General features: G+C 42.1%; 1 protein-coding gene across 1 annotated transcript in view; it reads left to right on the forward strand.

The window, feature by feature from the left end:
* The window catches only part of foxj1b (forkhead box J1b), a 35376-nt gene extending 30530 nt beyond the window's left edge, over nt 1–4846 (forward strand). The window contains exons 2-4 of the mRNA XM_020924096.2: nt 2129–2271; nt 2381–2982; nt 3897–4846. Of these exons, the coding sequence (XP_020779755.2) occupies nt 2431–2982; nt 3897–4706 (1362 nt within the window). The 5' untranslated portion in view covers nt 2129–2271; nt 2381–2430 and the 3' untranslated portion in view covers nt 4707–4846. The remainder of the gene's footprint in view (nt 1–2128; nt 2272–2380; nt 2983–3896) is intronic.
* The last annotated feature ends 8142 nt before the right edge of the window (nt 4847–12988 follow it).

Here is a 12988-nt window from a genome sequence, read left to right on the forward strand (position 1 = left end):
GCAAATGTTCCTTCTCTAATCAGTGATAAGTGCATAATAGGCAGTACAACAAGCAAAGCTCTGGATGAGAATACATTTCAATGTTGGTATTCAGTATTCTGTAAATAAGTAATGGTAATAAGTAATGGTAATGTAGAGGTGCCATCCTGGAGGAGATGGACTGCGTGTGCCTCCTCTGCAGGGGTCAGGTATTGTTTCATGGTTTAGTGAATGATACTGAGCCCACTTGAATACAAAGCTAGTGATAAACTATCAGCAATGGTCACTAGCCTCCATAGTCTATAAAAGCTATTCTTATTTGATGGTTTGTTGCCCCTTTAATACACCCATTATTTCAGTAACACCAAAACCGAAATGAGCTCTTCAGCAACCCCCTACTACCACTACTTGTACTAACAGATCACACGGTGTGATTTGGTGAGATTTGGTACATGTCTCTTCATGTATGCATCATCGTATGCATCTTTATTTTGTGATCAACACAGCTTATTCTTTCTAAACAAAATAGGGCATAATACTGTATGTGCAATTCATAAGGAACCCATGATGCGCTTCTTCAAGTTTAAATGTGTTTAGTTTGTCAAATTTCCAGGATCTTAATTACCACAAAAGTGTTCTTCAGAGGTACAATGGCACAGGTTCTTTCCAGTGCTTTCGTGTCCTTGAGGTCTTATTGTATGCACTGCAACTGTTACTTATAGGATAGTGGGAGGCTGGCAACAATACCAGCAGCTGTTTAAACATTTGTCCACCTCAGCAGCAGCAGGCTCTTTGTCACAAACCTGAACAAACCTTAAGACATTTTCACATGAAGTCTCCTTCATCAGTCACACAGCAGCTGCCTGCTACATATTCATTTAAAGAACCAAACTTTACGAGATGGGCACACACAAGTCACCCTCACCATTCTGAAAAACTACAGTGAAAATGAAATGTGGTTACTGGTTACTTCTGCAAAATGTACATATCAATGACTATAAGCAAATATGACTGACTGCACAAACAAACCATGTGTAGCATTTTAAGTGTTTTATTGTACATTACTTTGCACCACATTAAAGTAAGTCTAAGAAAGGACTTGTGGCTGGGCTGTATGGCTTTCAGTGTTGTAATTAAGAAGTGTTGTTACAATTTAAAGACGCAATCAGTTATAAATTTTACAGAAGAAATTCCTCTTCTGTGTGTATGTACGTAATACAATTAAACAGCAACAAGTCAATTTATTTAAACTGCTTCCTAGGATGCACATTGATAAAATAACATCTGTTCCCAAATCAAATCAGAAAACATGGAATATGCACGCACACATATTTTAAAGAAGCAGAACGATATAATGTAGTATGGATTAAATCCACATGAGGGCAGCATTTTCTAATGAATATCGCCTACAGAATCATTCCTAGTAGTTTCACAAACCACCGAACAGGGCAACATCACTGCAGGGATAGTGAGGCAAAGTGAAGCCAACTTTAGACACCTTTATATTTTAATAGCGACGAGATTATTTCAATGGGTACTTAAGCATTTAGAAATCGGCCTCCTACATTATTCAAGGGACTTCTAGCTCTATAGGGTCACCAATAGTTCACCCGAAATACAACAGGATTAACTTCTCCAAACAACGTATTGGGTAAACTGATCTGCAAAAAGGACAATACACATTTCTGACACATAAACAACTACAACAGTGAAAATGGGAGTGGTATATAGGGGCTTATCAGTGGAGGAAGGTCACTTTTTTCTTTCTTCTCTTCTGTAAAGCGGGACCTGTGGCGCGTCTTTTTCAGCGCCAGCAGGGGGTCCGTGACGCGCGCCGCACCGGACTCACGTTTCAGCACGTTTCCGGGACAAAGGCGCACATTAAAGGCAAGGCGAAGAGGAGGATATGCAAGAATTACCTCTAGCTTTTTACGCACGAGTAGAGGGGCAGACTGAGAGCCAATCAGATGCGTCCTCGCGTGGTTAAAGGGACGGTGGGCAGTCTCTACAGCTTTATGAAGCACTTGTCCTACAACCTCTAGGCATAGTCACGTTCTGACCAGCGTTATAAAGCATCACCAATTGGACTTAAGGTTCGACGTATAGAGGACATGAAACTAATCTGAATCTATACGCTTTTCTCCTCGAGCTGCAGCTGCTGGGTTGTTCATTGCCCTCCCCCCGCGGCACTTGTTGCGCAGAGACCGAGTCCTTTGAGAGAGACAGAGGAGAGACTGCTGCAACAGGTGCACACGGACTGAGAGCATCTTACGCACAGAGCGACAGGGGTAGGTAGGTCAATTTGCACAATAGATAATGCACAGATATTCTCGTAATTCATAGAAAACCAAGCCGGGCGCATAAATTGCTGTCTTAACAGTTAATTACTTTTGTTCTTTAGAATAAACTTTAAATGCCGGAGTGAGTATTCATTTGGCGTAAAAGGACAAAATGCCGGTTCTCACAAGCCCTGAAATTGCCAGCAAGTTTGCGGAAAAATGGATGGATCAAACGATGAGCGGTCCAGAGTGTGCGCCCCAGGACGACAGCCTCACTAGTCTTCATTGGCTCCAGAATTTCTCCATCCTGAGCGCAGATCCGGAGCGGACTAATACATGCGGGCCGTTAATCCAACAGCAGCAGTATCTGAAGCGTTTTGGTTTTCCTAAAGGCGGCTCCGACTCACCGTCCAGCCCTCCCGCAGGAGACACAGCTGCGACAGGGATGCCCCTGTACCTGGGTAGTCCCGTGACGTCCGGGTCAGACTCCTCCATGACGCACCGGTTCACCAGTTGCGCACGGAACGGCTTTCCTCCCCAAGACAACCCACAGGTGGAAGTGGACTACAAGACCAACCACAAAGTCAAGCCACCTTACTCATACGCATCCCTGATCTGCATGGCCATGCAGGCTAGTAAGCAGCCCAAAGTGACCCTGTCCACCATCTACAACTGGATCACCGACAACTTCTGCTACTACCGCCACGCAGAACCCAGCTGGCAGGTAACAAACTCTCACACTGCTCATTTTGGTCTTTATTATTGATGAGAATTAAGAATGGTGAGAAGACTCCGGTGTCATCAGCACACACGCGTTTACAGTTACTGGGTTTGTAAATGTGAGCCACGTCTATGTGTCAATACGTGCGCTCAAGAGGCATTTGGAAACGTGAAGGTACACAATGTGTTTAGTACGAGCTGATGTTTTCTTGTGTTATTCATAGGTGGAAGATGAAATTAAGTCATGAGTAAAACATAACTGAGCTTCTTTTTTAAGGCAAGACATGTAGTCTAATGTAATAAATAGAATACTGTCGTTTTGGGGCACTAATTGTAGACAGAAATGTATTATACAAAGTTATGAAAACAATCCATTGTGTTATTTTCTCTGTATGTAAAGTCAGCTGTACTTTTATTATGAGTGCCAAGATATGAAATCCCATGTTCCTGGAGGTGAGTTCAGTCTGAGGGGAATAGACAACACTCCACTACAGGGGTGTGTACGTGCTGGTCCTTATATACGAGAGTGGACACAGGATTAATTTTACATTTTTTTTACTATGGTTGTGACTTATCTTGGCTACCAACAATGCAGATGTTAGATTCAGCGATAGATTTAAGTATTTATTATGGATGTCAGGAACTTGCATTTGGACATTCGTCCTCACATGGCTATGAATGCACGGTGGTGTGTGTAGGTGTGTGTTAATGAGCGCTCCTGAGAGAGATGCAGCTAAGCACAGCTGATCATGTTTGAAATGTTCAGAGCTGCCTGTTACTAGAAAGCCCCATTAGGTACATTTGCTTTCCCACACAAACAGTACACCTCCCTCCTTTTGTCTCCCTGTCAAAGCTAACACATTCTTCCCTGCATAATACAAATCCTAAAGATTCATGTTTGCCTTTAATTTTCTACAGAACTCCATTCGCCACAACCTGTCCCTAAACAAGTGCTTCAAGAAAGTCCCCAGGCAGAAGGATGAACCAGGAAAAGGAGGCTTCTGGCAAATTGACCCGCAGTATGCCGACATGTTTGTGAACGGCATCTTCAAGCGTAGAAGGATGTCTGCTAACCACTACAGCAGCAGCGCCAATAGACAAAACAAACTGGGTTACCCTCAGAACGGCTGCCTGTACCAGACCAACAAAAGAAAGCAGCTCCCAAACAAAAATAAGGCGACCAGAGTGGGCGAGTCTCCCCTGTTGGCAACACAGGCCCTGCGTGGGGACTTTGACCTGACCTCCGTGTTCGATGACGTCCTCAGCGGAAACTGTAGCACCTTTGAGGATTTGGACATCAACACGGCACTCAGCTCCCTCGGGTGTGACTTGGAGGTTTCCGTTCAGAACAGGCAGGGCTTAGGGAGATGGGACCAAATAATGGGCCAGGGCCAACATCTAAACCACCATCAGTCCTACACAGGTTATGTAGATGTTCCGACAATGGAGTGTGTCATGGGGAACAATAACATGGTGGATCTTCACCACCTCCATCAGCAGCAGATGGAACAAGATCATCTACTCCAGAATCAGCATCCACATTTGCAGCAGTACGATGAGGCACCTGCATTGTTTTCGGAGCGACCAGAGGGGGCGGTGCTTCAGCCGTGGGAAGAGATCAAAGAAGAAGAGCAACCCATTCCCCTGACTCTAGACCAGACCTTCGGGTTATGTGAAGGCTTTTTCTCTGAGATGCAGCCCTGGCAAAATGTAGAATCTTACCTGTGAACTTTGACATGACATGGACTTGTTTTGGACAATTATGCGGGACTAAGAGGCTGATCCGCAACAGACCACAGCTCCTCAAATTTGGGACCCGGTACATTCTTCATACTGCAAATAATAAAAGAAAGACCATTTTTGAGTCTCATAACCCCATGCAATGTTAACAATAGAATATAAACAATGTAGATTATATATGAATGTGTATGTTCTATTGTAATTACAGTCTGGATTTTTTAAATGTAAAAATATAGCTCCCTTTTAATTTAAATACTTCTTGTTCCCCAAACTGTTTTAATTATAATATGATATATGTCAGAATAACTTAAATGACTTGAGTGATTCTGATCTGGAAAATGACAATTCTCTTTATGGCAGTGGACTGACAATATCAAATACAATTTTCAATATGATGGATTACCTCGTGGCCTCCTCTTGGGTGCTGGGAAATGGGACTTGATGCTTCACAAGATGATGCAGCGCTGGTTCTTGAAAGAGCCTTGGAGGTGCTTTACTGTCATTCTGTTGTGGTGGCTAAAGACAATGAATTTAAAAGCACTGAGAAAGAAAGACTACTACTTGCTACATTAGCATCAAAATTTTTATACTAACATGCAGTAAATACAGCCCTTTGCCATATCATGTAAAGAAACTCAGTCTGAGTCAGATACAGGTCCATTGTGACTTATGTTATATAATCAATTTAATATATATTCTTAAAGTATATATATATAATATATATATATATATATATATATATATAGCATGAGGTTAGACAGGAACATGCCATTTGTCGGCGACGCAAAAAGATATGGAAACTCCTTGTCAATCATGTAACATTATGCACTTTTATAGGCAGCAGTTTTAGAATGGCTTTTCAGGTCTATTTAGGTTCTTATTCAAAATTGTATCTGTCTCTTTAATGAATATGTCAACACTTGCAATAGTAATCATTCCTTTGGATAGAAAAGTTGGTTTAGAACATTTACAAAGGGATATGCAGTACATTGGTGTTTCTGTGTTGATTACAAAGACACAACTTCTGTCACAAATGTGCATTTCTGCGTATGTAATATATCTGAACAAATGATGATCTGAAGTTATGACTTTAAAAGGCCAGATTTTGTTTTTGTATCATATGACGTTTGATAATCTTTCCATGTTATTTTCATTTGTACTTTTTTATCGAGCTGTTTAAAATGCAATCATGCCTTGATGCAATAAATGGTGTAAATTCAAAATAAAAGCAGCATGTTTTCATTACTTGCCTGTGAAACATGAGAGTGCTGTATATTTTAGTGTAATGGGGATATGGGGTTTATTGTTAACTAGCCAAGACAGGTCTGGGCACGCTCAGTATGTGAACTTTATACATTAAAACACTCGCAGCAGTTTAGGAATTAGAGGCCAGCTATAAAGATTAAGGTCATGTGACTCCAAACACCTCAGTGGGTCTTCACACATGAGGAATGTGAGATCCGCTGGACAATAATTAAAGACAAATGGTCATGTCTATAGTTTTCATTAACTAAAAACATTTTCAAACTAATTTTAAGAGGCACAAATATCTACTTCAAGAAGATAGTTATGCAATATCAATACCGCATTTTAACATGCATATGTGCTCATGATAAATCCAAACTCTTTAAATAAATGCAACATCATAGGAATGGAGACAAAAATTTATAGTAGCTACAGAAAATGGCCAGTGATTTTTAATTTGCCACTTAAATTCTATTGCAATGTCTATTTTAAGTTGAATTAACAAGTACAAGGGTCTGTGCATACTGTGTGCATGGGGCTTTATCGTAAAAAAGAATTATCTACACACGAAAAGGCTAATGTACCTGACATCTTGCATGGATACCTATGTTTGTGGGAATTTCATGGTTGTCCATTTGTTGTAGAATTTATCACAACAGAAATTACAGGGAGGGAGAACAGGTCAGAGGTCACCAAAGTGATTACATTTATCCCATTGACTAATAACCTTAACATTAACCATAACAAAGCAGCCATTTTAATAAGTATTGGTATGCAACAAATTGGAGCCCCACCATATACATTTCAGCTGAATACAAACATCCATTCATATTATGTTGTGATTAGAATGACTAATAATTTTATAACATAATTCATGTTCTTAGGTGTTTCTAAATTTATCCCAGATTTGAGCATTTGCCTGCCCCGTTATGAAAATGTGCTTTTCCACCTCAAATCTCTTTTTAATTGAAATAGTTGGAGGAAAACGGGTACAAATGCAGCTTATCCTGGTCCCTCCCTGCGGCAACAGGTCATGTGTGGAGATCTCCGGGAAAAGGCAGAATAAATGGGATTCTACAAACAGCAGGGACACAGGGAGACGTGTGACTTCTGTGAGTGGACAATTCTACTGCTCTGATGGGACAGGCTGGATGTTGTGGTGGATTAAGATTATTAGCTCGAGGGAGACTTCGATGTTCACTGCAAGATAAAAAAAAAAAAAGGGAGTCCAAACCTATTTTTGTGTATTAACATTTAACAGAAGCCAGATGGTGGAGTGTTTGTCCACTGATCTGAAGGCTGGCAGCTGCAGTCCCACTCTTAACGTAAGCATCGTAGGTCAGATCCACAAAACCACAGGTTTGAACCCTGCATACTGTCGTTGTGTCCCTGGACAAGATACATGAGTGTGTGATAATGGGTCAGTGGTTCACTGATCTATAGTGATTTCAGTGCCAGTTGGAGGTAAGAAAGTGGTATGTGTGATTATTTGACCATTTAGACAGTTTATACAACCATAGCAGCTGTCTTCATGTTCTATCAGAGTTAGTAACTCCTTTTGTAATAGTTCAAAATGAAGCACAAGCAAAGTAATGAGAGAAACAAAGGATTTGTGCATTGAAAGATGTTTTGAAGATAAACCTGATTTGTGTTACTCTAGTTAAATACATTACAGCTTTAAAAGGCTGTCCTGGATATTGTAACTTCATAAAAAAATCCTAATATTACATAATTGTTATTAAAGATTGTGGTGGTGAGAAAAGCGCTTGTATGTTCAGTAAAAAAGATGGGACAGAACAGTTACAAGTCCATTACACACTCCTAACAGTCATAACAGTCATAAATGGAGCAGTGTTGGAGTGAACAGTCAGTGTCACTTTCACTGTCAAGTTGAACACCCAGAGCAGTGTGTGGGAACATTGTACAGCCTTATAATGTTTGCCCTGCTCCACAGGTTTCATTGTGCACTCCTGCTGATGTGTGCATGCCCGCTGAGCGTGTGTGTACACGGGGGAAGATGGCCGCCCCGTGGAGGTTCAGATAACACTATCTCTGTGGAGCCAGAGTCCTGTGGATCTATTCAGTGAGCGGGACAAGAGGCTGGGCCTGCCCAGCACGCGGACCTGCTCAAAGAAGGAGGAACAAGCAGCACTGTCACAGAAGCTGAGCTATCCCCTAATGTTTATTACCTCCTCCCTGTGCCCTCTGCAGCACTGTGTGTCTATGTGTGAGGGAAAGGCCTGCGCTGGGCATGGCGAGGGGCATAATGGTGTTTTATTACCTTCAGGACAGCCTCTGGAGCGCTCCTGATTAGAGCCAGACACAGACAGGTCAACCAGCTTTGCTAAAGGAGCACCCCTCCCAGCGTGACTCACACAAGAGCCTGACTCCTCATTTATTGGGGATTGGCACAAAGCTATTATTTATGGGAAATGGCAAAAAGAGAGGACATGATGGGGGTCTTTCACAAATGAGATGCTCCATTGTCACAGAGAGCCATGTCAGTGGCGGGAAACACCCTAAGTCTGGTTTATGGCCCCTGAGGAACCTCTGACGGAGACTGATTACACTCACCACACGAGAAAGTGCAGTTAGGGCCACTTCACCCAGTGGACAAAAGTTACACGAGCAGAGTAATAGTTAAAAGCTAATGTAATGACAGACTGACCTTCTAATCTAACATCGAAGCTTGTTGGTGTTTCTAGATAAGGCACACAAATTGCCAGTGCAAATAAAATGCTAAAAGGAAATGTGAAAAGGTATATTTTATTGGATGAGTCTAGGTGTCTGGAAAGGAAAGGACCCATCATCATATAGTGACAAGAGAAACAGACAGAATGACAGTTGTGTTATATATGTATTAATATCTCCACTAAAGAGAAGGATTCAGCAGGAAATACACCTAAACAGCCTTTTGGAAAAAAGCTTATGGTTATGCATGAAATGCTAATGCAGCTTCCATTTAGATGCCTGTTCCATTTTGAAAGGAATTGCGGATGGTAAATTAGAATAAGAGGAATGAGAAGCCTTGACTAGATATTTGCTTTTATTTAGCATTAGGTCCACCCGGGGTTCACCTATATGCATAATTGGTCAAAAGAACACACAATCATGTTTGTATAGATTGAGAAAAGGATTGTTATTGAATGTCTTTGTGCTGAGTTCAGTCTTGTTCAGGGCTGTGTGGCCTTAAATTCCCTTTTACTTTTGATGTGCTAATGTTGTTTAATTGGGCTGGGCAGTGCGCGCACAGATGTGGGTGTGTGGATAACTCTTCTCTTCTAGCATTTTCTCTACAGACAGAAAGACGGTCAGCCATTCCCATTACATCTCTTATAAGTGGCCCAAGCAACTCTCTTTCAAGAGCCTGACCTTTACAGTGCTCCTGCTGCTGTACCAGACAGTCTTTTCTCTGGCTCAGCCTCACCACTATATTATAGGCCTGAAATAGGACCTCTCACAAGTGTCATACTCTGGACTAGAAGATCCGCATTTCTCAGCAAACCCACTCTCTCCATCTATGGAAGTATGGCAGACACCAGCTGAAGTGCCACAGAGAAGATGAGATGATCCATACTATTCAAGGCAGTGGAAATTCAGCAGTGATGAATTGTTCTCACACTATTTTCCTTGGTAAAAGACAGCAGCATACTTTCTAGCAATGGTAAATCATGGGATGTCCAAATACAAATGAATATTTCTAGCTATCACTAATGCAAGGTTAACCCCACATTAAAGCAATTATGGCACTGTTACTCCAGTATTACTTTAGCGTTGAGTCAGCAATTAATCTCACAATGCTAGATCTATATGTACAAACACATTCATTTTAAGTTATAATATTAAGTCCTTATTTCTAACTGTTGCTTAATACCTACTCCATGGTTGGAGTTCAACAAAGCAACAATAGCAAACAATTAACCTTCTTTACAGAGGCAGCAAAATAGTACCCCAGTTAGTTGCCTTACTTAAAGTTTCATTGCCCCTGTCAACTTTTCAAACTAAAGACTTTAGACAAAACCATCCCAAATCATTCTATAGACTGGTTGCTTACTCATCTAAATACATGGACAGTGACAAATGCATATTGACGCATTGGTGTGTCGGTGTACATATCTGCTTTATCTGTGAATGTGTGAGTGTCTTGGCATCCTGCTCTGCTCCAATGAAAGACATTCCTGCCCTGAGTGTCCAGTCTCTGTGGTCACAGGCAGAGGCTGATTGTCCCACAGCTGCTGCCACACACACACACACACGCACACACACAAACACACACACACACAGAATTGCCCACACACAGGGGGCGAGCCACAGGGCAACATGTCAGAAAAGAGAGAGCGTGGACAAGAGCAAAGAACCTGAGCCAAGGCAGTACTGGTTCTATGCCACTCACAGCGCGTCACCACTACAGCCAAGGAGCAAAACAAGTCTGAGCAACCTCTCCAATCTGGACCGCAGCTCTGATTGTGTCTGTGCCAGGAAAGCATGAAGAAAATAAAGAAAATGTGATCAATTTTGAATTATTGATATGTGACACCAATGCATCCAATATAGCTTGTGATGACTGAAATGCACTAATTAAGCCCCAACATGAGCATGGTCACCCACATTAAATCATACATTGTGAAATGACTTAGTATCCATAACAAGATGCTACTTTATATCTCGGTACTACAGCTCACAATGTCTCAGTACTAACTTTTCATACAAATTCCAAGTCTTCCATTTTAACCATACTGCTCAAATAGCAAATCAGCAACAGAATCATCAGGAGTGTTTATTTCAGACAATGGTAAAAGCAGCAATAAGACATTTGACAGAAAAACGAATTGTGAGCTTGTGTGCTGACAAGTCTGGATTTTAAAGTGAATAGTCTGTACTCAGATGTCCTTGGGTTAACATGCAGCCTCTTGTGATAGCTAAAAGAGTATTTCTCATTCAACACAAAAACGCCAAGGCCAAACTGAGAAAAGTTGGAACGCATACTCCATCAAAATATTAACATGAATCCAGTGTGAGCCTGTCTATTAGATACATCCTTGACGGTTTTTAAGGTTGTGCAGGTGTCCTTCCTCCCCCGCCTCCCATCAGGACCTCTTGAAGACTGCCTGGAGCACCCCCTCCTCCACTCTCACTCCTCTCCCATTCTTGTGGCCCATGTCTGCACCGCTGTAAGGGCTCTTATTTGATTAGCTGCCATTTGCTTTGTGAAGCACTGGAGCATTTGTCTCACCAGGGAAGCAGTACACAGCCACACTGACTTTTCAGAGCAATGTCGGGTTTGTGAAACGTAGCTAAATGCGGCTGAACGCATACAAACAAGATCCATCCATGTATTTGGGCTCATTCAATTACACCGGTCTGCTTCTCTTGACTGTGTACTGAAGCAATGCCCCTAAGCCTCCAATATTTCTGTCTCTGCTATTTTTTATTTTATTTTATTTTTATTTTTTTTGTCATTAGCATCATTGTAAACACTTGTATGACTCAAAGACGGTTTACTGAACATGACCTCATCAGAGCTTCTCAGGAAACCACCTCTGATTACATAAGAATGACTGCAGACACCCAATCTGCTGGGCCTGAGTCCAGCTAACAGCAGCTTCAATAATAAATGCAGGGTCAATAGGTGTAACCTCTGACAGGTGAGGAAAAAACAACTCTAATGTCATTGGGTTAAAGCCGCACAATGCTATTGTCTGCTGTCGAACGTGATGGAAAACATCACCAATTCTGACCATAACTTCATTATCATCCTCCTAAAAATATAATGAGTGACTTAAGACCATCAGATAAACCAAACCAGATGTTCAACAGGTAAGCATGTTATGATTTTAAATCATACATAAATATCTCTGAGTCCCCCTGGCTGTCACTACATATGTACAGAATCCTAATATTCATAGTATTTGAAGAACATTTAACCAATTAACTAGGCATGCCTAAATTCTTGATTTCAGTGCCTTTATCAGTAATCCCCATTCGAGAGCTATCTGTCTTAATGATAAGCAGAATGTCCTCTCAGCCCCCTCCCCCTCAACCACAAGGGGTTAATTAAAAGTGATTGGGCTTGGGAGAGCACACCTGCCTGTGACAGGTAAGGCTCATATTTAGTGCGTGTGAATATGTGCTGAGCACATCATGTGCTCTGCTGCTCCCTTAGAGCCCGCTGATGGTGACATGCTCTGTACATATGCAGCGGTGTGTGGCCTCAGTGGCTCAGGCTGCATTTGCATGAGAGTGCACGGGCGCAGGAGGAGAGGGTCCCTCTTTGCAGAGCTACTTAAGGATCCCACGCTCGATGGCTGATTACACTCTGCTCACTGGAACCAATCGGAGCTTGGCTTTGACTTCACGCTTGTCTGCCTGTCTGTCACCACGAGGGCCGCTCAAGTAGACGCATATACACTTCGATAAATCATCTTTGTCTTCTCATATATCACTTCAAGTGTCATCGCGCTTCACCTGGAGGCCCGCAGTCTGCTCACATCCATCACAAACAGAAATGAAACTGATATGAGCCACAAAAGGCCACTACGAGACAGTGATTTAGAGCACATTCACTGGCAAACGATTTGTTTGTGTGCAGAGACTAGAACTACTGTTGTATAACAGCAGCTGGCAGGGGAGAGCGGCAGCCGCACACACACTCCTGCTGCTAGGCTGGCAAGGAGAACAGTCAAATTAGCCACTGGAGAACAAAGCAAACTGGGACCTCCACAGGGAGAAGGTGAAGGGAAAAAGCACTAGAGGAGATAGAGACGCAGATGAAGAGAAAGCAACACAATGAGAAAGATGAGAGGCAGCCGTGAGGGGCAAGGCACGACTCAGCCTTGTAAATGAGTCCCACCAAAATGAGAGGGAGCAAAGGAGCCAATACAGGCTGAGACACGAGTCGATATAAAAAATAAACAGCAACAATGGAGTAATAATCTGATATACCACCAAAAGTACAGAATGCATTCAACAGTATGTGGTCTCCTTTAGTCCACAACATTCCCCCAGTTATAGTGAAGAATAACTAG

The sequence above is a fragment of the Boleophthalmus pectinirostris genome, unplaced genomic scaffold (genome assembly GCF_026225935.1).
Source record: "Boleophthalmus pectinirostris isolate CB_2022bp ecotype Guang Dong unplaced genomic scaffold, ASM2622593v1 HiC_scaffold_14, whole genome shotgun sequence".
NCBI lineage: Eukaryota > Metazoa > Chordata > Actinopteri > Gobiiformes > Gobiidae > Boleophthalmus > Boleophthalmus pectinirostris.